Source organism: Vombatus ursinus, unplaced genomic scaffold (genome assembly GCF_900497805.2).
Source record: "Vombatus ursinus unplaced genomic scaffold, bare-nosed wombat genome assembly UNPS02014848.1, whole genome shotgun sequence".
NCBI classification, from domain to species: Eukaryota; Metazoa; Chordata; class Mammalia; order Diprotodontia; family Vombatidae; genus Vombatus; species Vombatus ursinus.
In genome coordinates this window covers 9,619,870-9,647,012 of record NW_020954626.1, presented here as the reverse complement: position 1 = coordinate 9,647,012, position 27,143 = coordinate 9,619,870, and the positions used below count along the sequence as shown (strand labels likewise).

Genomic DNA, 27,143 nt, shown 5'->3' with positions numbered 1-27,143 from the left:
CTACCCATTCTCTGCCTTCCATTTGTCTGTCATAGCCTGCCATGACTGAGGAAGTTCTTGTGTTTCTGTCCTTCTCAGGAAGTATGCTACTCAGTCATCATCCACTCCTTCCTTCCTTCTTAACAGAGGTTCTTTTCTATCTAACCAGGTGACGTGGAAAAACTGTGCAAATATCCATAAACATCCCATCGCCAGAAGGCTTGGCTTATGGACTAGCTATGCTATAATTTACTTATAACAGAATTATGGACTTTTAGAACCCTAGCTGGGGAGAGAGAAACTTTAATAGGACCCTTGGTCTATTGTTCAGCCTTAGGCAAGAGGAAACAAATCACCCCAGACAAATAGGAGATGCCATCAGTTTTTTAAAGGTAAATGAGGTGGGTATGACAAAGTCTCTGTTCAAATGAGGGAGTTTGGTGAAGAAATTATACTAAACAATAGAGTTGGTTATTGCCAATTGCTGGCTAAAGTACTTCCAAGCCATCTGATTAGGTATTACAGTATATCGGCTTTCGGATGAAGCTAACTGATGGGGTACAGGAAACTTCTAACTATTGGCTGAGGGGATGAGCCGTTCTGTCCTTTGGTCTACAGAAAGGCTAGCCTTCTCTCACCTGTGTGTATTCATACAAGTTACCTCCCATGCAGATGTTGGCTTCTCAATTCCCATTCTCAGAATCCATTCTTCCTTTAGGGCTCAGGTCAGGTTGTTACATTCTCTGAAATCTCTAACTCTTCCAGAAGAAAGAAGTAACTCAGTTTGTAGTGTGTTTAAAAAAAATATAATCCAAAATGTAATGGAAAAGGGAGGGAGGAACCAGATAGTGAAGGGTCTAAAATGTTCTGCCTTTCCTAGGAAATAGCTGTTGACTCACTTTCAAAGCACAGACAGCATTATTAGAGCTCCTGTCTTGGTTTTTCATATAGTTTAACAATATTTGAAGCATCAGATGAAAAAAGAAACATTCACCTCTAACTTATCCTTATATGCTCCATAAGGGCTAGTTTAATTTTTGCCCTCGTATCCCCAGCAACTTGCCTACTACAAATTATTAATAATAATAATTTTGTGGTGTTGTTCAGTTGTTTCAGTCATGTCTGACTCTTTGTGACTTCACTTGTGGTTTTCTTGGCAAAGATACGATAATGGTTTGCCGTTTCCTTCTCTAAACTCATTTTACAGATGAGGAAACTGAGGCAAACAGGGTTAAATGACTTGCCCAGGGTCACACAGCTAGTAAGTATCTTAGGCCAGATTTGAACTCAATGAAGGTGAGTCTTCCTTGACTCCAGGCCCAGCACTCTATCCACTGCACTACCTTACTGCCCCAACAATAATAATAGCTAACATTTTTATAGTGCTTACTATGTGCCAGAAATTGTGCTAAGACTTTTGCAATTATTATCTCATTTGATTCTCACAACAACCCTGGGAGAAAGGTACTAATTAATAAATGTTTGCTGGATTGAATTAAAAATTCAGTTATATTTCATTCTTTGCACTATTTCAATTGGCAAAAGATTTAGTAGGTTAGTGCTCTGTTATCCAGAATTCACCAGCTGTATTTTTTTTAACCTTTTCATCTAGTTTTTGAGGAAAGCCAAGCTGAGAATTCTCTTTTTTGAGAGTACGATGGCCAGTTGAAATATGATAGGAAACCATTATTTTTTTGCACAGGATTTGGATACTTTTGAGATTGTTCAGAGAAGCTGAGATGTTTCAAGTGTTGTGGAAATATTTGCTCACCAGCATGCCAAGAAAATTAGATGTCAGTACAGATTTGGGAAATGTTATCTTTAAGGGAGCTAGTCAATGACACAGCCAAAAATATCAAAATATTTTCAGAAGGCTTTAGATTGCCAGTGAATGTAATAAAGATTTGGTCAAGTATTTTCCTTGCTAAAAATCTAAGGGGGTTCCCCATGATTTAAACTTTGTTTTTTTAAGTCTAGACATATGATTTGATTGGTGTGGAGGAAATTCCAGTGTGGAAGATTCATCCGCTGATATAGAAAGCAGCCACAGGATTTGTCTGTCATGTATAGAGTTGCCTGGGGCACAGAGACGTAAAGTGATGTATAGGATCACACGTGTGAGGCAAAATTTGAAAACAGGTTGTCTGACATCTAGAAATCATTTCATAGACTAAAAATATTGGTTTGGCTTATTACTGTCTGAAGATGCGGGTTCTGGATAAGGTCTGTTCAGAAATCCTGAGAACTTTAACCCTCTCTCCAGAGTGAAATTGATCCATTAATCACCATTCTTTGGATGTGATCCTGCAACCAGTTTTAAATCCAACTTTCATTTGATTTGAAATAATGTTGTTGTTCAGTCATTTTCAGTTGTGTCTGATTTTTTGTGACTCCATTTGGGGTTTTCTTGGCAAAGACGCTGGAGTGGTTTGTCATTTCCTTCTCCAGTCCTTTTACAGATAAGGAAACTGAGGCAAACAGGGTTGTAACTTGCCCAGGGTCACAAAGTTAGTAAGTTTCTGAGACTTGATTTGAACTCATGAAGATGAGTCTTCTGGTTCCAAGCTCTATCCACTGCAAAATGTATGCAGAGTTTGACATGGGGACATTAAACAATTTCATCAGCTATTCTCTCTTTTTACCTCCCCCACCCCAATTTATTATTTGCCTCCATTTTATAGATGAAGAAAGCCATATTTGCTTATGATAAAATCATGAGCCAAAATAGCTAAAGCATCCTCAAGTTCCTTCAGCTCATCCTGTAAGATAGCTGGTTATTCCCCATTTCCTTTGAAAAATCTTTTCCATACTGAGCAGCCACAGATCCTCATATGGCCATAGTTTTCAGTCCCCTTACCATCCTGGAGAGTCTTCTCCCTGGATACTATTTAGCTCATCAATGTCTCCCTGAAATATGACACCAGAAATTAACACAATACTGGAAATGTTGTGTGAACAGAGAAGAATATAGTAGCACTGTTACCTCTTTCCTCTTGTACAAGATTAGTCTGTCGGCATGCTATAAGGTCATCTTGCCTTTCTCGTCCTACTACACACTCAGGACTTTTGTGCCTTCCCACCTACTCTGAATCCAGGGGATGTGCTGGAACCCACTCTAATGAGAGATGGTTGTTAAATTTTTTACTGTCAGCATTTACACCTCGGAAATCATGCTACAAATTAGGGCTTGATTTATGGTTTTGTTGATCAGCTAGACTTAAGAAAGTGTTAATAATGTGGATTAAATTTAAAAGTATGTGTCTACTTACATTTCTCCAACTTTTCCACACGCACCTCACCCCATCCTAGCCAGGTTGATAAATCTTTACCAGCATACCCCTGTCTTTAGCTGAACTTGCTTTCATGTGTTATATTCTCCAGTTATAGTGTGAGTTCTTTGAGAGTGAACTGTCTAGATTTTAAATTTTGTATTGCCAGTGCACAGTATTTGAGACATGGAAAGTGCTTAATAAATATTTTTTCCTTCTTTTCTTCCTTCCTTTTCTTTCCTTCCTTCCTCTCTCCCTTCCTTTCTTTCTTTTTTCCTTCCTCCCTTCTTGTTTTCCTTCCCTCCCAGTTTTTTTTTTCTTTGATTGCCATATTTGAGAGTTTAGGCCACTAAAACTCCTAGGTTATTTTAATATAAACTACTCTGTAGCCATACCCTATATTATCCTACCCTCAGCTTAAGAAGCTTAGAACTGTTCTCTTTTTATTCAAGGTGGCTACAACTGTGATCTGCCATTATATCTGGGGAAATTCTCTTCCTTGTTCCCAATATAACAACCTTCCTGCATCCCAGATCCCAACTCACCTTTTCTTGGCAACTGATACCTGTAACAGCTGCAGGCTGGCTCTGTGCTCCTTGGTATTGGCCAATAAATAGAACCTCACCTGTGGGGGTTCTGATTTTGTTGGGAAGAAGTAATTTTTAAGTATGTAAATTAGCCTGCTTGACTGGCTACAAAAATCTAATTAACTGAATAATTAATTACTAATGAACAATCATTATTTACCAGACTACTCTGTCCCCCAGGACATGAACAAAGATTTTTTTTAAGTCAACAGAGGATGCTTACTATCCAACAATTTGCCCTTCCTATATCTCAAACTGTGTTTCAGAAATTCAAACTTTATTCTCTATTTTTTTTCTTAAAAGAAAAAAAACTTAATTTTTTTTTCGGTGAACAAGAATCCATCTCCTCTTCCTCCCAGTTCCCCCTGCCCCATTAAAATAAAAGAAAAACAAAACCCTTATAACAAATATGATCCCCCTAAGCCTTTTCTTCTCTAGGTCAAATATCCCCAGCTCCTTCAACTAGTCCTCATATGATGTGATGTAAAGTTGCTTTTCCATCTAGGTTATCCTCCTCCTCTTCTTCCTTCTTCTCTTCTTCTTGTTTTTGTTCTTCTTCTTTCTTCCTGCCTTTTCAAGTTTCTTTTCTTTCTTTTCTTCGTAAAGCATTTCTTCCATTCTTTAAAAGGATACTTCACTTCTCCCTGATAAGCTAAAGAGGAGCATCCAATTCCAAGAGGAATTGTTCCTCTTGCCCCTTCACTGTCTCTAGCAGGGCAACCAATTTACATTCTGAACATGTGTCATTGGAAGGAACACAAATGTAGCAGTCTCTGCAAGTCGCTACTTTTGCCCTCCGTATTTCTGAAACCGAAACCCTCAGCTCTTTCTTTTTATTTTTTTCCTTACTAACTCTAACTGCCAAGTGTTTTGGCACAAAGCTTCAAAGTGAACTTTCTACCTTTCTTTCTCACCTGGCACCAGGTACTACATGTTCAAGAGTCTTTCACCTGCAATTAGTATGTTCCTGCCAGTTTCCTATCGCAAACAGCTACCCTCTGCTGTTATCTGTGGGGTCTTCTAAAGAAATCAAATTCACAACCACAACTCACATTTCTCTTCTCTCCTTTCAGTGACTGATCAGACATTACTTTTTGGTCTTTCCTTGTCATGTGTCTTCTGTGAGTTCCCAAGTTTTGAGTTCTTATGAGAACTTTTTATAATTTCTGCCCTTGTCTGTTCCTTCACTATGAGTTTTTCACTACTATCTGTGTAGCTACCTACAGCATCTCTTCTAACGTATGTGTATGGGGGTAGGGCTGAGTACAAGCATGGGATCGCTGTACTTGATGGGTTCTCTGAGTTTGGTGAGGGGTTCATTCAGATGACCTAGGAAATCTCTTCTAACTCATAGATGCTGTGATTCTATGACTTACTATATACCATTGCACATGAAGCAATCATCTTAATAGCAGTTTCATAAATATTATAAAAATATTTGTCCTTCTAGATTTTCATCAACAATGAATGGCAGAACTCAGAAAGTGGCCGTGTATTTCCAGTCTACAATCCAGCCACTGGGGAGCAGTTGTGTGAAGTTCAAGAAGCAGATAAGGTAATGACTTTGCTGAAAGAATACTTCCTGTGAGATAACTACCTCCAAAAAATAGAGGACCAAGAATGTTCCCAAGTGTAGTGTCTGTCAATTTAGACTACACTGTGGATTGGTAGGCTGAAATTATCTACTACGGACCAATTTTCCCTCTAAACCCTGGCTTTTATCATCCCAAGGGAGCCAGAAGGAAGGAGGGAGCTGGGTGTGAGAGGAATCCAATGTAGGGAGAAAGAGTCAGGGGTTTCAGTTTATGGAATTAAAGGTTTCTGGAATTAAATATATAAACTGATGCCTATTTATATACTAACAGTTTATAAACACTGGTCTAGAACCTCTTGGTAGTGCCCTTGCTAGCAGTCAATATATTTCTCGGGAAACTAGATTACCCTTCCTTAATGTGGGGTCTTATGTCGTAAAGGGGAACTTCAGTGCAATTGTGTCTCTTTCTCTCTGACAGGCTGACATAGACAAAGCCGTGAGAGCTGCTCGCCTGGCTTTTTCTCTGGGCTCCGTGTGGAGACGAATGGATGCTTCGGAGCGGGGGCGTCTCCTGGACAAGTTAGCCGACTTGGTGGAAAGAGACAGGGCAGTTCTTTCAGTAAGCAGCCCAAGAATATCCTATGTCCTTTCATATTGAAATCCACTAGGGAGATTTCTCTTCTCATATTTCCCTGAAAGTTTTTCTGTCTTTTCAAAAATCTGATAAGGAGTTGGATGTCTGGGACAAAGGCAATGAGTGTTAGGTGATCACCGGGAAAGAGAGGTGCTCCCCTGGGGCAAATAAGGCTGTATGCAATCAGGTGATGAAGGAGGGATCAGATTAGCAATTCTCTTCTCACTTAGTTATAAGGTACCAAGTTACAATTTCAGACCTTCTAGGAGGATCAAGAGAGTTTTACAGGCTTATCCCATGTGAAGACAATAAAAAAAATTATAATCAGTGCCATACAAAAATGGAATGGCTGCCTCAAAAGGTAGTGAGCTTCCCATTGCTAGAGCTAATCAAGTTGAGTTTGAGTGGATACTTGCCAGATATGCTGTAGATGAGACTCCTGATTTGGGTAGGAGTTGAATTAGGTGAATTCTGTCTGAGGTCTCTTCCAGGTTTAAGATTCTGCAATGCTGATACTACCTTTGAGTCATTAGAGGGGAGCCATTTTTGTTCTATGATTGACTGAAATGGCCTTGAAAATGGATAGTCAATCATAATCAACCAACTGCAGACTCTTCGTGGAGAAGACAAATCTATGAGATCAGTCCATACTTTCCTTTGATACTGACTTTCTTCTGTCATCAAAGAAAAGAAAATTCCTTAATTCCTCATTCCGCTTAATTGACTCTCATCAGTTCATAGCAATCTTCACATGCTTCTCTTTGCTCTTCATAGTCATTCATTTCTTACTGCACAATGATATTCTATATGTTAAGGGATCACAATTTGTATTGTTGTTTCCCCAATTGTAGAGCATTGACTTTGTCTCAAGTTATTTGTAGAGCCCTGATTATTAAGATGTTTCCCCCTATATTAAACAAAGATTTACAGCCATTGCTCTAAGTTCTGCCCTGGTGAAGCTAGCAGAACAAGTGTAATCTCTAATTTCAAATATTAGTCCCCTTTACATAATTAAAAACTACATTGTGATTCCCTCTAAGCCTTTTTTTCTCTGGTTCAAATATCCCCAGTTCCTTCAACCAGTTCTGATGTGACATTATTTCAAGTTCCTTTTCCATCTAGGTTATCATCCTCTGGATACGGTCCAGCCCATGAATTGTCCCCAATTCAAGACATACTCCAAATATGGTCTGATCAAATTGCATTTCTCTCTCTCTTTCTTTCTCTCTCTCTCTCTCTCTCTCACACACACACACAAACACACACATTACCATACATGACCTCTTCCATTTGGTTTTCTATGTCTTTCCCCACACAAATTGCTTTCTTAGCATGTCTTCCTCATCCTGTATTTGTACAGTTGATTCTTTGAACCCAAGTGCTGATTTTATATTTATCTGTATTAATGTTCATCGAGTTAGCCTCAATCTACTGATACAGCTTGTCAAGGTCATTTCAGACCGTATTTTGGTATAGTCAAAGATATAAAATACAAAATTATCTGGAGAAGGAAATGGCAAACCACTTCAGCATCTTTGCCAAGAAAACCCCCAAATGGGGTCATGTAGAGTTGGACATGACTAAAAATGACTGAACAATAATAGAGTGAGAGGATGATTATCAGGCTGAATTATCTACTCAGATCAGAACCTCTATTCTTTCAGGACTATTAGCTTCTCATACTCACATTATTAGCATTGCCCATGTCTCAAACTTCAACAATCCCTCTGGGATCTTCTTACTCCATAAAAGTAAAAAGTAGATTCTTTGTAGATTGGCTAATTGGCATTAGGTTAATTACACATGCGATAGGTTTATAGCCAAGATTATTGGCTTGATTACTACAATTAGATTTTAGTATAGGACTGAAGTGTCATTTTCCTCCTAACTTGTGTCCTTCCTTTTTTCAAATCCCTTTTCATACCTCACCTATATCATCCCTGCTTGTGGATTAGAGAATTTGGAACAAATGCAATAGAGATACAAAGAATTTGATCAGTTTTCAGAGGAAATAGATCTCACAGCCATTGAAGTCCAATAGTATGCTGCTGACTTCTCTGATCTTGAGCCATGGCAAGGTCCAAGACTCTGCTTAGGTCAATACAACATAGAGTGTGGTGCAAACTTAGCAATTATACAGTGAGTTTGGACGGTGTCAATAGTCAACAGAGACTTCACAAGTTCTATGTAATTGGTGGCTCTACACTTCACTATGTGGATCTTAGTTATTAGCATGCTAATTCTTAGACAATGTTAAACCCATCCCAAGGGCTACATAAAGAAGTACTAATAAGCAATGGGATATGGTTTCTCCTGATCCTTGTAATTCTTGTGAGCTAACACATGCAGAGCTAAGTAATGTGATATTTAAAATGAATACCATCTTGTCCACATTGTAAATGGATAAATTACTGTGTCAGTAATAGCATTTTTCATTCCAATGAGAAAACATGAAGACAGAGCACATTTTCATTACATCTTGGTTAGCACTAAAATAATTTTCCCCAATAATGTGTGCTATAAAAATATCCTTAAGAAGAAATTGTGGATTTGTGCAGATACATAGGTTTTTATCTTATCTGTTACCTGTCAATCTGACATATTTTGCCAGTCATTAAGGTTGGACTTGCAATCTTATCTTTCTTATCTGAAGGTCTTTATTTTAAAAATTCTCTCTTTTGTTTTATGTTTAACCCAACCTACAGCCATTTACACTAGCTATGGGATGATCATTTGAAGTTGTTTGATTGAATTATTTTCATTCAACAGACCAAGGACTGGAATTACTAAAAAGATTGTTGGTAATATGATGGTGGACAGAGGGAAACTTAAGTCCTTTGGTTGTTAATGTATGTGCTTCCCTAGAGAAGATCTTGTTTATTTGATTTTAATAAATGAATTAGCTGAGCACCACAGATAGTTCTGTTCACAGCAGGGACCTTGGCAACCATAGAGAACATTTTATATTTTCCTCAGTTCCCTAAAAGTCCCTTGTCCTCATGCTTCTAAATAGATTCAAATTGTTTATGGGGTCTTTGAGCCCCCACCTCCTGCTAGCTGTCATTATTAACAAAACATAATTTAAATAACATTATCATCTTTGCTATTGATTATAGAAATGTTGTGTTTGTATATCAGAGTGGTGATTGGGTCCACTGGCTTAAGAATTAGGCTCACATTCAAACACTTGTTATCTCTGGCTTAAAAGTCAAAAGGATATGGATTTTTTTTTCAGGAAAAAGAGAAAAACTAAGTTATGTCGATTTTTTTTTGGTGGGAAATCATAGAACTTTTCATAAATGTAATGTCTGATAAAAAGCAAACTAGAAGTTACAAAAAAAATCTTTAGTTTTCCCTGGAAGTCTGGTTGATCAGATATTATACAATCTTTGCTGTTAGAGCCTTTATTTTATTTTGTTTTTACTTCTATGTAACACTGGATGGTGTATGTAGTAGAGGCTGATTTTTCTTTCATTTCTGTTTTTCCCCCTATAGACCATGGAATCATTAAATGGTGGCAAACCATTTCTTCAAGCTTTTTATGTGGATTTGCAGGGTGTCATCAAAACCCTTCGATATTATGCAGGCTGGGCAGATAAGATTCATGGGATGACCATTCCTGTAGGTAAGTGAAATTTTTTAAGTATCTTGAGGATGAAAGTGATGTCAATTCTCCATGATTTTATGAAATTTAAAAATACTTTGCATATGCCATATGCAGTTCATGCTTCTATCCCTAAATAAAATGACACTTGTACAAAAGACACAAGTACACACCCATTATTTAATGCACACACTTTCAGAAGCATTCTGGTGGTCTGAACAAGAAATTCATGTCTTTCCTTCAGGAACGTTAGGTATTCCTTTACCCGTTTGTTGACTTTACACATATCAGCATGGTACAATATAAAGGGCTGGACTTGAAGACAGGATGATAGGATGATTTGGGTTCAAATGCTTCCTCTATTATTAGCTGTGTGGCTAATGGCAAAAGCTCTTAATTGCACTCTACCTCAGTTTCCTCATTTGTAAAATAGGAATAATAATAACCTGCAATCTAAACTTGATAGACTTATTGTGAGGTACCAGTGAGGAAATGTATATAAAGTGCTTTCCAAACTTTAAAGTGTTCTCTAAATGTCAGCCATAATTATTAATACTAGCATAGTATACTTTAGGGTGAATAGCTGAGTGGTGCAGTGGGTACAGCACCAGACCTGGAGTCAGGAAGAGTTACCTTGATGAGTTCAAATTTGTCCTCAGATACTGTGTGACCCTGGGCATGTTACTTCATCCTGTTTGCCTTAGTTTCCTCATCTGTAAAATGAGCTGAAGGAAACGGCAAACCACTCCATTATCTTCACCAAGAAAACCCCAAATGGGGTCACAAAGAATCAGATGTGACTAAACAACAATAACAAAAACCTTCTTAGGTCAGTAGTGCAGCACATGAGTCTCATAATCTGAAGGTCCTAAGCTTGATTCTCAGAGAAGGCAATGTACTTTTAATATTTTTGAGGGCAGCTAGGTGGCACTGGGATAGAGCACCAGGCCTGAAGTCAGGAAGACCTGAGTTCAAATCCAGCCTCAGGCACTTATTTGCTGGGTGACCCCGGGCAAGTCACTTAACTCTGTTTGCCTCAGTTTCCTCATTTGCAAAAAAAAAAGCTGGAGAAGGAAATGGCAAACCACTCCAATATCTTTGCCAAGAAAACCCCAAAAGAGATCATGAAGAGTCAGACATGACTAAAAACGACTAAAACAACAACAAAACAGTACACCTTAATTATTGAATCCATCAACTAACATTTAATAAGTATTTTTTGTGTGCACAGCATTAACGGTTGGTTGTGGGAATAAAAAATATGTAAATCACAGATCCTTGCCCTCAGAGAATTTGTAATCTAGTGAAGGAGACAAAATTAACACACATGAAACAATAAGAGAACAATAGAAGCTAATTTATAACTATGTGGTTCATACAGAATATATTTGACTGTAACCAAGAGACTGCTGGCACAATCCAAGCATAAAGGGATATGGGAACAGAGAGGAAGGGATGGATAAATAAGATATTTCTACAAATATTTTTGCTAATTTTAATGAATGGCGACACGCTGAATGTTAAATTTCAGACTGTAAGTTAGCTCCTACCCTTTATGGGAATAAGACTCCCTCATGAAACAAATCCCCAAGCGCCTAAGAACTTGACTTAAGCAATGCCAAATCTTGTTACCTGACTTCATCTCTGACCAGGGTCAAGAAGAAATTAAGCAAATGTCAATGGTGCCAGGCCACTGGGCAGAGCCTAGAGATTCTAAAGCTTCTGAAAAGTGATGCCAGTGGGATGCTGAGGTTAGGGACAGAGGCAGAGACAAACCATGGACACAGACCAATAATGTTTTCTTCACTTTTCTTACTCTGAAAAAATTATCAAAATTATTCTCGGATTAAATACCAGGCTTAGTGAGTCTAGTCAGTCAGTCAGAAACCAAGGATGGAGGGGAGGAGTAATTTAGTCACTCATTTATTCATTCTAGAAATTCATTCATTCATTCAGGATCATTCTGTTACGATTCTCTTAGATACATCTAATTTTACTATATATCTTTTTTTTTCATTGTAGCATATTAAGAAACTACAGAAAGCCAAGGGAGCTGAGCCATGAAATGTTTATGTCCTCTCATAGATTTCATTCTGAAATACAATCTTTATATATTTATTTCTAATTATGTCTTGAAAGGGTTATGGTGTCAGCTAAAACAAAAAGGAGAGACAAGCCAGTCACCATTTTGTAGAATGTAAATCTCCTGAGCCTAAGAGATTAAAACATGTGGGTCATTTCAGAAAGCCTGGGCTCCCCAGGATTGTATCCTGGGCTCCCTATATCTCCTACATTCTTATATTCTGTTAGGATGTAAGATCCTTGAGGGCAAGGACATTTCATTTTTGTCTTTACATTCAGTGCCTAGCGTAGTGCTTGGTTCACGGCAGGTTTTTAAAATTCTTGTTGATTGGTAGATTGATCTCCCAGAAGACCGTGGTTCTGTTCTGGAGCATCTTTGCCAGAATGTAAATAAACCTATATAAATGAGTCAGTATCAATATCAGTGTTTGTCCTTCATTTCGAAGAGGACCAATGACATGGAGTGATGTCTTGACTCATATGTGAATTAGATTTAAGTGAAACAGAGTTACACAAAGTCATCAGCTTCACTCTCTCTTACTGAATCATCAAAGTCCAGTGTCTGCATGATGACCTGGGATGCAGTCGATGACCTTGGTGTCTTCAACGTCTGACCAAGCTCTAAGCACTCCACAGCACCTGCTTCTGCTGCCTTTATGGCCGTCGGAACAAATTGTTCTCATCTGCCCATTCCACTGGGGGAAATCTTCATATGCATAGGGTAGACACCTCCCTAACTCTCCAACAGGGTTGAGGTCTGTTGGGTTACCCTTAACCTGGTTTAGCCCATCTGCTGAGATGGTTTGCCAGGATGTGACTGATGTGCAAGCCGCAGCTTCTTGGAGCCACAGGTGAGAGTATCAGGTACATAATTAGACAAGGCCCAGTTAAGCTCCTATAAGGCCCAGGTATAGGTAGTTTTTAACTTTTTAAATGAAAAAAAAAAAGCATCAGAATGTCAATTAATAAGCATTTATTAAGTGCTTGCTTTCTACCCAGCACTGTGTTAGACACTGAGGGTAAAAAATATAAAAATGAGATAATCTTGCTCTCTAGGAACATACATTCTACTAAGAGGTTACAGTGTATTTATAGATAAGTATACTAGTCTAGGCGATACAAAACAAATCAATGGTGATTTGGAGAGGGAAACTAACAAAGCAGGGAATCAGGAAAGCCTTCTTAGAGGATCATCATTGGCTCCTACCCACAGTTGCTCCCATCAGTATTATTTTTCTCATATTGGCATCAAGGGATAAGGATCACACACAAATTAGGGGAAATACAACAGGGAATCTCATTGTTTGCTACAGGGAAAAGAACCTTGACTCTTTAGTCGGAGGACTGGGTTCAAATCTCACCTCTGACACTTCCTATCTATGTGTCCCTGGTCCAGGCACTTAATCTCCAGGTTTCAGTTTCCTCATATGTCAAATAAGGAGGGTTGAACTAGATGACATCTCAGGTTCCTTCCCCTCTGGATTTTGGGTCCTATGTGAGATGCTTATGATATGCCTGCTTCTTCCCTTCTTATTTTAGAGGGCTGTAGCAATGTCCAATAAAGACTTCCTCATTTAGTCTCCCTTGAAAGGGTAGAATCACTGCTTAGCTCCTGGTGAACACAGATCCTGTCAGCAGATGAGTTCTTCTGCCCTATCTTAGCAACAGCTGCAGAGCAAAGGCTCTATTAGGGGATGTCTAGAAGACAGACAATCCAGGAAGAGCAGGCTCTCTGATTTAATTTGCTGGCACACCCTGTGCCTCACCCACCATCTCTGCCCACGTGTGACTCTGCACTGGTACTGAGGCATTGCCCTGGCATGGAGCAGCAGGGTGCATCTTCTCTCACTAAGCCAAATGCACACCAACATTTGTGCTAACCCTTTGAGGAGTGTGCTTCCTTGGGAATGCTTTGGACATACAAACCAAAAAAGCCCCTTAGTTCGGTAATTTCTTTAGTTAGGATTATTTATGCAGAACACCATATGTAAAAGTAATCAATCAGAAGCAATGGCTGTCAAGAAGCTGGTATCAACAGTATTAGAGGTATGAGGTATTTTAGAAACTGTCCAGTTGCTGTATTTGTTTCATATTAAGGTGAAATCACTAGCAACTCAGACATTAACAGCCTAGCAGTGCTTGGCTGATAGGAAAACACACTCTCTTCAGAATTAGGATTGACTTTCACTAAAGCAGTTTCATAGATGTAACCTCACTCAAGCTACCAAACATCCTTAAGACCTGGGAAGGGGCAAAGATAATTATTTTCATTTTACCAGTGAGAAAATAAAGGGTCAGTCATGTGACCAAGAGACAGCTCAGGCATCTGGGTCACCAAGCATCCGGGTCACCAGACATCCAGTCTATAATTCTTTTCTATAGAATCCACTTTTTTTCCTTCTGGGAATTAATTTACTATTCTATTAATCATGAGTTTTTTTTCTTGTCAACAAATATCTTTTTGAAATTGTTTTTGTATGAATGCAAAGAAAATGTAATCCTTCTTTAGGATGAATTGCTAATCGAATGTGCCTCTGCTATCCTGATTCTGATACTACTGATACTGCTACACAGGGATAGGGACTAGATCTGGACAGGTCAGCACCTTCTCCGAAATTGATAGTCTGAGTTGGCTGGAACAGAAGTGTCTAAGGCATGGGTCAGGTGCCCAGTCTGCCAAACCAGGTTACAATGCAAATGGGAAATATTTAGGAAATAAATAAAAATACAATAAAATATAGATAATATTACATTTTAAAACTAAGCAGTCTTAAAAAGATCCTTATGGATGGATTGGTGGCCCCCATTTCTATTTTGAGTTTTGACACCATTGAGCTAGAGCATTAAGAGGTTCGGTGACTTACCCAGGGTCAAATAGCTGGTATATGTCAGATGTGACACTTGAACTTGGATCTTCTGGGTTTGGAGGATAGCTATTCATCCACTACACCATGCTGCCTCTAATATATGAACATTTGTTGTTATTATTCAGTTGTTTCAATTGTATCTGACTCTTCACCACCCTATTTGGAGTTTTCTTGGGCAAAGATACTGAAGTGGTTTGCCATTTCCTACTCCATCTCATTTTCCAGATGAGGAAACTGAGGTAAGCAGGGTTAAGTGACTTGCCCAAGGTCATTCAGCTAGTGAGAGCCTGAGGCCAAATTTGAACTTCAAAACTGGTACTCTGTCGGTTGTGCTACCTAGCTGCCCAAATATAAGTATGTAGAATAATCTAAAAGAAGCTATGTTTTGTCATCTGAGTGATTTAAAGAAATATACTTTTATTTGACTTTATTTATTTAACTTAAATTTAAATTAATTTAAAGAAATTAAAATTGGGGCAGCTAGGTGGCACAGTAGATAGAGTTCCAGCCTTGGAGTCTGGAGGACCTGAGTTCAAATATGACCTCAGATACTTGACATTTACTAGCTGTGTGACCCTGGGCAAGTCACTTAACCCCGATTGCCTCACCAAAAAAGCAAAAAAAAAAAAAAAGCAAAAAAAGAAAGAAATTAAAATTAAAAAACCACAAATTTAAAAAAAATTAGGAAGGAAACATGGCACAGTGAAAAGGTTATTAGATTTGCCATCAGGACCTTGGTTCAAATCCCAGCTCAGCCACTTAATATCAATGTGACCCTTGGAAAGTCACGTAAACCCTCTGTCTCATATTCCTCATCTGTTAAATGAGTTGCATTTGATGATCTCTAAGATCTCAGATGACACTAAGAGAGGCATAGTGTACAAAAATAGGGAGGTGCCCACATCTGGGGAATTATGTTCAGTCTGGATGCCACAATTCAGGAAGGTCACAGAGAAATAGCAAACAGAAAGTCTTGAAAACTGATTGAGATTTACGTGGTTGAGATTCACAGCTGGCTCTAAAATTAATTGTGACCCTCTTTTGCCCCAAATTCACAATAATAATAATGGACATTTACAGAACAGGTACTTTGTAGAAATTATCTCTTTTGATCCTCAAATAATAAATAATAACCACTATGTCAATCCCCATTTTACATGAAGATGAAGAAATGTAGGATCAGGGAAACTAAGTAATTTACCCACAGTCACACAACTAGTAAGTATCAGGAAAAAGACTTGAACCCAGGTCGTTTCTGACTCCAAATCTGGTGCTCCTTACATTGCAGCCTGCTGCCTTATGCCCTAAATCCTGAGTTTTGACCAGAACCACCATGATTTAGAAACAGTTGCCAAAGAGAGAGGACTGTAGTCCTTTAGTGGGAAGCACTAAAATAAATGAGCCATTCTACCTATTTGAGAATGGGAGATCTGAGGACCCTGGGCTTAGAAAGGGTCTTGGAATAAGGTTTAGATGAAAGAATTTTTTTGAGTCCTTTGCCTTAGGGTAAACGTCAGAATGTAGAAAAAAACAAAAAACAAAAAAGTCCCAGACCCCTGGGAAGATGAAGTGAGAATCCTAACAAGTACCCTCAAAAGTATTAGCACCTTTTTTATGCCAACTTCAAGTTATAGTGTTTGTGTTGGCATTTTGAATGTTTGTCATTACAGCTGTAAAGTTTTCACTGCAGTCTGTTTAGTATCAGAAGGCATAAGACTTTCCTGAAATGGGGGGTGGGAGGGTGGAGCAGGGGATATTTAATAGTTCTTACTTAGCAATCTAGGGTGTCTAAGTGGGCAGCGTTGGAGTCATCAAAACAAGGCCTCCAGTCCCAGGCAGATGGTTCTTCGCTTGGATCGAAGGATTGGGCCTTGCCCCATAACCTTAAAAAGACAGGCAGCTCATACCCTGAGAAGGAAACAGAGTACTCATAAAATCCTGCAACGTGATGAGCTTGTGATGGGGTAATATAAGTAAATATCAATTACTGTTAATTGCCTGATTAGGAGAATATGAGGTTCAGTGGTGACATCAGCTTGTGTGGCATGTTGTAAAGTGATTCTGCTGGCATTGGTAAAAATCCTGATAGGCTGGTGAATTCTCCCTTTTTTGATACTGTCGGAGCATCAGAGCCTGGAGGTTCATGGGAGGCAACATAACAGTTGTCACATTTATGTGATATTATATAATGATACTATTGTGTATTTACTAACATCATTGAATTAATTACTATAATGTAATGATATCGCTGTTATGTAATTTCTGGACTCTTTTATCTGAATTTTTCCATTTCCTAGTTTATTCTATAACTAACTGAGCCATGCATGACCAATCATCACGTGAAGATCCTATTTTTGATCCATCTCTTCTTTTAATCTGGGGGTTGGCAAACTTTGTCCGACTTTATTTTTAGAATATTAAGCTTGTTCTTAGCTCCCAGGCAGTAGCATAGCAGATAAAGAGATGGATTTGACCCTCAGGCACAGTTAATGACAAACACTTAATGAGTGGAAGGATGTTGTGAAACCCAGAGGGAACCGGCTTCTAAAACACCTGGATTCTCCACTTTTCTCTCCATCTACTTTCTCTCTTTTAGTCCCATCCATAGTCATTTCCAGATCGTTTTCTTGCCTTCTTAAACAAGTTTTATGGATATGTTTTGTTTTCACATTATAAACATTTACAGATTACTCTTATTTCTTTAGGGGTCTCTGGTAACTGAGTAAAAGTTAAATAAAACTAATAATATAGTGACTTCATCTGAAAGGGCATACAACATTTCACATCTGTAACAACCCTCTACCTCTCTATTTAAAAATTTCAATCTATTTTTCTTTCCCTCCTCATCCTGCCCCATTGTAACAAAAAAGAAAAGAAAAGCGAATTTCTTGTAACAATTGTTAGAGGGAATTCCCTCCTTTTCCATCACCTATTCAAATTCACCTATGTTCCATAACTTGAACTTTTAGATTTACTGGGGCACTGAGAGATTTGATCACTTAGTCAGATTCACGCAGTCATTATGTGTCAGAGTTGTCACTTGAAACATGCCTTCCAAACTCTGAGGCCAGCTCTCTACCAATATGCCACGTTTGGTGCAGTGGATAGAGAACTGGGCCTAGAGTCGGGAAGACTTGAGTTCAAATCAAGCCTCGGGCACCTACTAGCTGTATGACCCTGGGCAAGTCACTTACCTCTGTTTGCCTTAATTCACTAGAGAAGGAAATGGCAAACCACTCCAGTATCTTTGCCAAGAAAACCCCTTCGACAATATGGTTCACAGGATTGCAAAGAGTTGGGCACAACTGAACAACAACAACAACAAATAATACCTACATTCCTGGGTTGTTGTAAGGAACAAATGAAAAGAAATAATATTTGTAAAGTGCTTAGCATAGTGCCTGACAAATAGTAGGTGCTATATAAATGCTTGCTATCATTTTTATTGTTTTTTCTACTACTGCAACTACTACTACTACTACTACTACTACTACTACTACTACTACTACTACTACTCCTACTACTCCTCCTACTACTACTACCACTTCATACCAAACAGGATGACGCATGAAGGCTTTTGGGTGGAAGGAGAGGCATATCGTCCCTTGGGGAGGCAACCATACATCCTTGACCCCACAGTGACTTAATTGTGCAGTAATGCCTCGATTTAAGTAGTAAATGTGTTCCTGAAGAACCTCAAATTAATCATTTTAACCTTGGAACCCACTGATACTTACATAAAGTGAGTAATAACCACCTAAACTACTTTCCATAATTCTAGATTTTTTTTCATTTATCCATTTTATTTAAAGTGAAGAAAGCAGGCATTACAAATTACATTTAATATCTTATTAAGGCAAATGAATTAAAACCTGGACAAAATTAGGTTATAATAAAAATGATACTGCAGCTTTTATTTTACTAATATTTTACAAGAAAGAAACTTTCAAGATCAGCCCATTTATTATTACCAGATCCATTAAAATTTACTAATTAGCTTTCCATATGTGCTCAATGTTGCAATTTCAGTTATATCTTATGATAGCACTTATTTTTTTGCTGAATTTCTCATCAGTTTTCTCTATGTTTCAAGTGATAGAGAGCAGAGAGAGAGAGAAAGAGAAAGGGAGGGAGGGAGAGAGAAAGAGAGAGACAGAGACAGAGACAGAGAGACAGAGAGGGAGAGATAGAGACAGAGAGAGAGAAAACGTTAAGTGCTCATTTTATGTCAGGAACTGTACTAAGATCTGGGGATACAAACAGAAACAAAAAGACAGTCCTTGCCCTCAGGTAGTTCACATTTTTACAGGAAAAGACTACATAAAGGGGAGTTGGGGGCGGGTGGGTAGAAGGATATGCCTACAGAGACATGGAGTAGAGATGGCCAAGAAGTTCTGTGGAGGTCTGGATCTGGGCAAGATGAGGTCAAAGTTGGCCTATCAAAGTCCAAAGTGGTTCTAGGGGGTAGAGACAATTTTCTATTGGGAAGAGGTTAGAGATGTTGACCTGGTTATTTTGATTCCATCGCCATTACCTAGGAATACATAGATATGTGGATTCTATTAGTTCACGCCAGACATCTTGATGAAAAAAGGGAAAGAAATCTTCTGGTCATCTGGATTTTTCTAATAAGCTAACATTAAGAATCCAGGTCATTTAGAAGACAGTAGGAGATCACTAGGATACCTATGTTACAGTAATATGACTTGGTTGGCGTTGGTTTTTAAGCTATTTTGACCTGTCCTGTGCTTCACTACGGTCAGTACATCAACACAGATCAATGACTTCACACCGTATCACTTTGTGCCCAGGGGATATGACTTAACCCATACATAGTATAACCAATATCATTGAGAGCTAGACAGAACCTGTTACATATCACTTAGTACAACCCTCTCATTTTACAAATTGAGAAGCTGTAACCCAGAAAAGTTAATTGACTACTGCCTGGCCACATAGAAAATAGTTAAGTATCAGAGCAAGATTTGAATCCAGATCCTCTGTCTCAGAATCCATGGCTTTTTCCAGGTTGCCATGGCACTATTCCTTGATTCATGGTATAATGAGGCATTTTACATGAAACAGATGGTTATTTCGCCTTAGGACACACTTAGATATAAACATATCTGCTTCGTAAAGAAAACCATATTTAAGATTTTTGTTGTTGTTATTGTTTTGAGTCAGCTTTAAATAGAACCACTTTTATGTGGTGCTCATCACTAAAAGCTTGGTGAGAGATGAATGCTTTGTTCTGTCCATTTTATCAATGGGAAAAGAGACTAAATAGCAAAGTCAGAAGTGTTATTAAAGCATTGTAGTATTTCCAGTGCAGATGCCTCATCACTTTTTTTTTAGCCTTCTGAGCCAAGGTTTCATCCTGACTTGTTGGCCAAAACCAGATGTTATCTGAAAGGTTCTCCCTATATCACTGGTAAATGCAAGTTGAGCCTGCTGAGTCATGGAGCTAGGGTTTTATAGAGAGGCATGAAGTTATTAGGCCTAAAACTATAACTCTGAACTGAGGGGCAGAGTTTTATCTATGCCAAATGAATGAGCTTAGATCAAGAATAACATAATCTTTTCTACTTCTCTTGTAGCATAGAAATAATTATCAAATATTGTAAATAAAAGATGGAAGAAAATCACTAGTCATTATTTTGCCCTCCCAGACATAGGAGGTTCTACTTATCTTTTGGGGCAAAGAGGAGAAACAGAATGCCCTATGTCACATAGCCAGGAGCATTTAGCCTAGATCAGGGGTTCTTAACCTAGGGTCCACAAACTTAAAAAAATTTATAACTATTTCAATATAATTCATTTCATTTGTAATACTATGCATTTTATGTATGTAAAAGCATTATTCTGATTATCTTTCCCTGATCCTCCCTAGCATCTCACATAGCATTCTGTTCTAAAATCCTTTGATATGCTCTACCTGTGTTATTATTCACTTAGCCCCCTACTAGATTATAAGATCCTTGAGGGAAGAAACTTTGTCTTATCTAAACCTCTTATCTACTAGACTTCACTGGATTGTCAAAGGGATCGGAGGCAAAAAAGAAAAAAAGGTTAAGAACCCTTGTGTTGGAATGTAGGGGGATGAACTCATGGCTGCCAGGAGAGCAATAGTCTGTATGCCATTGTGCAAGCTTTCCCATAAAGCTAAGAGACTTGGGTTTGCATGGGACTGTGGATGGCTGTGACCCTGCTCAGTATCAATGGTAAAATGAATTCCCTTTTACATAAGGTGCTTTAAGGACTAAAACAACTAAATGTAACTTTACTGGTATTTAACATCACCAAGAAAATTTTAAGATTGGGATATTTATTATTACCAGGTCCATTAAAATTTACTAATAGCTTTCCATTTGTGCTTAATGTTACAATTTCAGCATCATCTTCTGATGGCACTTACTCATTTTGGTGAGCTTCTCATCTGTTTCCTCTATGCTTCAGGTGATAGATAAATAGACTAGAAAAAAAGTATTTAAGTACACTTTAATAAATGTACTTTAATAAAAGTACCGCCATTATGAAAGCAGAGCCAAAAGCTGGTCCCATCATTAGCCCGATCCCTGTACCCAGAAAATATTCACTCAACCTTTCCATCTGTTGATTTCCAGCTTGTTCTTTGAATTAAAACCCAGCCTCTAATCTACTGCCTGTGTGTTGGCAGGCAAGTCACTTAACCCTTCTAGGCCTCAGTTTCTTCGTTTTTAAAATAAGGAGAATGGATCAGATGACCTCTAGGGCTCTTCTAACTCTAAATCTATGATCATATTGTCTTTCCCCGGTCCTCACTACACGTCTCACATAGCATTCTGTTCTAAAATGCTCTGATGTGCTTTTTGTTGTTGTTTGGTCGTGTCCTGACCTGTGGTTTCCCTATTGGTCTCCTGGCTGTAAATGGTCAGTAAATAGTCTCTTATGGCTTTGAAAGAATTAAGGTACTTTGTATTTACTATCTAGGAAAAGCTAATACCCTGGGAGGACCACGTCTTAGTCTGTTGCTGATGAGTATCTTTGCCTGTTTGTCAGAAATGTGAACGGTATATCCAGAAAAGTTTTAAATGTTTCCAATACCAAATTGTCCCCTGGGAAACCCTTCTTCAAGCTAAGTCCTATTCTTGAGAACTTAGCTTTTTAAATGTTTGTCTAAATTTTTCTTTGCCCTCTTTCAACTCATTAGCCTCATTTTTCCTCCTTGGGACTCCCCTCCCCCGTTATTTTGCAGGCCTTCATATACATTAACTCCATCCTTCCACTCCTTAGTCTAAATGAAACACTTGATTCTTTGGGGTTTCATTAGGAATGAGTACTGCACACAGATGGCGATCACAACACTTCTTGTATTTGTATGCTAACCTCATTGATTGCTCACCAATGTCTTTTATTTTCTGATGATTCTAGAGTTGAAGATTTGGGATTTCCTGGGAAATTCCAACAGTAATTCCAATTTGGTCTCCTTTCTAAAAATGGCAGAGGGCAAGTCTTTTATTTTTCTGTTTAACTGTTTGTAAGAGACGTTAAGGAAGACTGTCTACTTGTTTTTGGTGTTTTTGAATGGGACCTGTAATTTTATTAGTATAGAGAAGTCTCACTGAGAAAACTAACTCTGCTGAAGTAGATTGGCCACTATCCTGCAACCTTCAGTCTTAGAAATTTGCCTGGGACAGTATGTGTCCGAGGTAAGATTTGAACCTAGGTCCTTCTGGTTTCCAAGACTGTTCTCTATCCATTATATCATGGTTGCTTCTACATTGCTTGATAATATGAACAAATTTTTTAGATTATTCTTTTCTTTTCCCTGGAAGGCTAGTCATCCCTAAGATGTTTGGCCATGTCTAAACCAAACCAAAACAATCAGTCAATTCAATTTAAAAGAAAAAAAAACAATCATTTTTGAGTCTGAATTTGTTTGTTTATTTTGGTAACTGTTTGATTGAATTTTTTATTTTTCCAGTTTGTTTTGACATAGGAAAGATCCTGAAAGTACCTTTCTCCTCATTATTTCCATTATTTTTGTCCATCAGTGTGAATAATGTAGACAGTCAACCTGAATAATTTGGATCAAATAAATTTTCTTTTTCTAAGTAGAAAGATGTTGGAAGGTTTTTTTTTATTTTAGTGTGGTTTGGATTTTGGGAGGCTACATAATCTGGATAATTATATTAATTTCTTGTTTAACTTTGGCTAAACTCTTTCCTTCCTTCCTTCTTTTCTTCTTTCTTTCTTTCAAAGTCTTCTATGGCTTTGAAAGAATTAAGGTACTTTGTATTTACTATCTAGGAAAAGCTAAGACACTGGGAGGACCATGTCTTGGTTTATCTCTGATGGGTATCTTTGCCTGTTTCTCAGAAATGTTAACAGTATAACTTATAACAGTATAGTAAAATTTCTTTGTAATTATCTCCTTCTAGCAAAACCATCCAGAGGAGCCATCCTCTGTACCCACTTATTCCCAGGAAAACAAAGAGAGAGGAAGGAGGAAGAGTAACAGCAATTCACTTACTTGTTTGAAGATAAGCACTGACATCGTATCGTAGATTAAGATTTGAAAGGGACTTAGAAGTGATTTTAAAGATGAAGAGACAGACTCAGGTTAAGTGATGTCCATGGTCCCAAAGGTAATAAGTGACGGAAACAAAATTTGAACTTAAAATCCTCTGATTTCTTCTTCTTCTGGCAATTGGGGTTAAGTGGACTTGCCCAGGGACTCAGTAAGTGTCTGAGGTTGTTTGAACTCAGATCCTCCTCACTCTTAGCCTGGTGCTCTACCCACTGTGACAACTAGCTATTGCTCAATTCCTCTGATTTCAAAGATAGCAATATTTCCACTGTAACGTGTGGTCTTGATCACAATTCTATGAAGCCCTCAAAATGGCTGTCTTCCTTTTCTAAGGCCCATTGAGTTTATTTTCAGACTTTCCTTGAATTGGGTTTTTGGTAACAGTATGAAGAATATATATATGTATTTTTGCCCTCACATCTTTCCAGTGGCTGGCATTTTGAGTATATTAGATTATATGAGGTTCAGTCATTTCAGTCCTGTCTGAATCTGTTTGATCCCATTTGGGATTTTCTTGGCCAAGATACAGGAGTGGTTTGCTATTTCCTTCTGCAGATCATTTTGCAGATGAACAAACTGAAGCAAATGGGGTTAAGTGACTTGCCCAGGGTCATACAGCTAGTAGATGTATAGATTTGAGCTCATGAAGATGAATCATTCTGATTCCAAGCCCAGTATTCCATCCACTGTGCCACCTAGCTGCCCTATATTAGATCATTAGGTACTCTTTTACTGTAGATTTTGTGATATGATCATAGATTTTAAGTTGTAAGGTACCTCAGAAATAATCCAGTCTAAACTCCCCATTTTATAGATGAGGAAATTGAGACCCAGAAAAGAGAAGCAATTTGCCCAAGGTCTCACAGATAGGTGGGTTTGCACCCACCTGAGGAAAGGTGCCTTAGAGATCATCTAATGCAGAGCCTTCATTTTAAATGTTGGCTGCTGTAGATGAGGAACCTGAACTCACAGAATTTAAGCCATGGATCATAGATTTAGAGCTGGAAAGAACCTTCAGAAATATTTAATCCACCTTCCTAATTTTACAGATGAAAAAACTGAAGTCCAGAGTGTTAAGTAACTTGCCCATGGTCACAGATCATAAATGTCTGAGGTGTCACATATGGAGGAAGGGTTGCATAATGATTAGAGAGCTAGACTTGCCACCAGGAAGATATGGCCTCAAGTGCTGCCTCTGACATATTGACTGTGTGATTCTGGGTATCTCATTTCTTCTCTTAATACTCTCAGCAATTCTTTAAGACTAAGATGCAGATAAATAGTCACAGTACTTGCCTTGATAGAAGGAATTTCCTCTCACCTGAGAGTGCCCTATACCAATGAAATCCCAGGTCCAATTTCGGTCCACTTAGAGGGGAGGGCTAGGATTTGAACCCAGATTCTCTGACTCCAAGCCCAATATCCTTTCCACTGTTCCATGCTACCTTCCTTATAGGATCCTCAGTTTCATGTTTAATCATTTTAAATTATATGACACTCCAATTTTACTCTGTTTTTCTTTTCCCCCATTGTGTAGCTTTTTTTTTTTTAAAGACTCGTGCTCAGCATAGTAACTTCTGATTATTGTAAGATGTGGTCACTCATGTCCTCCATTTCTGCCTTTACTGTCTTCCTTTTGTTTTTATTCTTGGATTCAGCTATTTTCAGCTATATTGCTCCTACAGGAACTTCCAGGAGTGGCTCAGCGTGGACATTTCATCTCTCTTCCTGTTACTGGCTACTACTCAGTTTCCCCTACTCTTCTTTTGCATTGTAGTTTTGGTTCTTTAAGTTCAAACTATTCTAAAGAGTGACCATGCTCGTCTGTTTCAGATGGAGATTATTTCACATTTACAAGACATGAACCCATTGGAGTATGTGGACAGATCATCCCGGTGAGTGTATCTCCTCCTCACGCCTCGTATTTATTTTCATTTGAACTGAGTTCTCTTTAAAGACACATAAAACATGGACCTCAGCAATGTGTGTTTTCCATTACAGAGGGGGAAAAAAGGGCTGAGATCATGTTGTTGACATATCTTTAACAGCCTCCCTGCAAATGCTTATTTGAACAGGTTAATAGGGTTTCAGCTCTGTTACCAGGAGTTGAGTTCTCAAGTCATGGAATTCTCATGATTAAAATAAGCAAAGTGAGACACAGAGTATTAATAACCTGCCCCTGGTTATGGATGCCCAGGCAGCTTATGGAAAATGAATGCTTTGTAATGTTTGCTTATTTATTTCTTAGAACTCTGACTCACCATCTTTCCAGGCAGATTATATTATTTTATATGGAATTTTAATCCCATTCTTTCCCACTGTTTCTTTTCACAGGAATTTAGCTAGAAGACACTCCACAAGACACAGCAGCACAATTAACGTCATAGACATAATTGAAACCATGCCGGGCTGTTGTGTGTCTTTTAAAGGGAAATCAGTGTAGTGCTTTAGTGTTTGGGTCAGCCCATTAAACATTGTCCTTCTCTCTCTCTCTCTCTCTCTCTCTCTCTCTCTCTCTCTTTCTCTCTCTTTCTCTCTCTTTCTCTCTCTCTCTCTCTCTCTCCCTCTCTCTCTCCCTCTCATACACACCCTTGGCACAGCCTAGGACATCACTGAATAATCTATCTTTTCAAAGTACTGGCTAATAGTTTCTGGCAGTGATTTCAAGGGGAGGCTCAAATGAAATGATTACACTATGGTGTAAGAAGTTTTCCTTTACAAACCATAGGGAAGCAGATTGAAATGTTCACTGATTTTGGGGGAAAGGGGAATTGTTTTGATTTTCAAAGTCTCTTGGGATGTTAGAAGTAGAAAGGGGCATTAAAGACCAACTAATCTAATTCCCAAATTTTACAGTTGAGGAAACTGAGGCTCTGGAAGTTAAGTGACTTAGCTAAGGTCACACAGTGAAGTTAGTCACAGCTTTTCTGACTCCAAATTCAGTTCTCTCTCCACCAAACCATACCACCTCTCTAGTCAGTCCCTGTGAAGAAGCAAGTTAGAATTGGAATAAGGAAGACCTAAATTTTAATCCTACCTCATACACTTACTAGCCCATGACCCATGACAAGTTACTTAATCTTTGCTTATTTAAGATAACTCCTTATGACTTAATTACTAAGCCCTAGGTGGTTGTAATCAGTGTTGCTGGAGGGAGTTCCCACATTGGGAGTCTCCCTTCTTTGGATATAATTAATTATTTGTGTTCAGTGTTGGCCCCTTCTCCAAGCTTCTAACTGCTGTTAAATTTACTATCTGAAAAAAACAAGGAAGAACAGTTAGAATAAGGTTCTTCTGCTTTTTAGGCACTTAGTGAAATCTTCCTAGACCAGTACACAATGATATAGAATCTGTCATCTGAACCCCAGAGGCCAAACCTGCTCCTTCTGCCCTTTAATCCTCCCCCAAACTGTAGCTGTCCCTGACAGACCAAGTACTGCTCACCATCCTGCTCTGGCTCGAGTGCTGGGCTCCAAGATTTATATACTGTGGATGGAATTAAAACATTGCTGTGGGCTCTCAAGTTTATAAACAACTGTGGGGAAAAGAAATTGAGTGTTTGATGAAGGCAAGACACTTGTATATTTTTGCAAGCTTGCCAGGGCTAGGAAGAGGGCTCCAAGGATGGCAGCTGAGAAGCTTCAGACAGTCAGGGGCTGAAGTCTAGGTGACCAAGATTTCTGTTTTCTTTCTTAATGAAATTATCAATGACATCTGATACCACCAGGATACATGCCTGAGCTGATGACAGTATAATCTTAATGGTCTTTTTAAAATAAGTTAAACCAATATCCCCATGTATACATCTGTGTGCTTACTCATGGATTTCAGTTTTCTGTCTCCATTTGCATGGAGGTGGGGAGCAGGACCCAAATTTATAAAGAAGTGGAAACAAGTAGCTTTGATATACATTTGCTAATAAACAGAGTAACTTCTATAATAACATCTGGGCACAGAGGGTAAAAAAAAAAAAGATATGGCTTTGAAACACATCAACTATGATTCTCACCAGGAGCCC

At 38.4% G+C, this 27,143-nt stretch overlaps 1 protein-coding gene across 1 annotated transcript in view; it reads left to right on the top strand.

Moving 5' to 3' along the window:
- The window catches only part of ALDH1A2 (aldehyde dehydrogenase 1 family member A2), a 67,977-nt gene that overhangs the window by 31,223 nt on the left and 9,611 nt on the right, over window positions 1-27,143 (top strand). Inside the window, exons 2-6 of the mRNA XM_027840805.1 lie at window positions 5,286-5,390; window positions 5,848-5,988; window positions 9,499-9,628; window positions 24,959-25,020; window positions 26,541-26,587. Coding sequence (XP_027696606.1) covers window positions 5,286-5,390; window positions 5,848-5,988; window positions 9,499-9,628; window positions 24,959-25,020; window positions 26,541-26,587 — 485 coding nt within the window. The remainder of the gene's footprint in view (window positions 1-5,285; window positions 5,391-5,847; window positions 5,989-9,498; window positions 9,629-24,958; window positions 25,021-26,540; window positions 26,588-27,143) is intronic.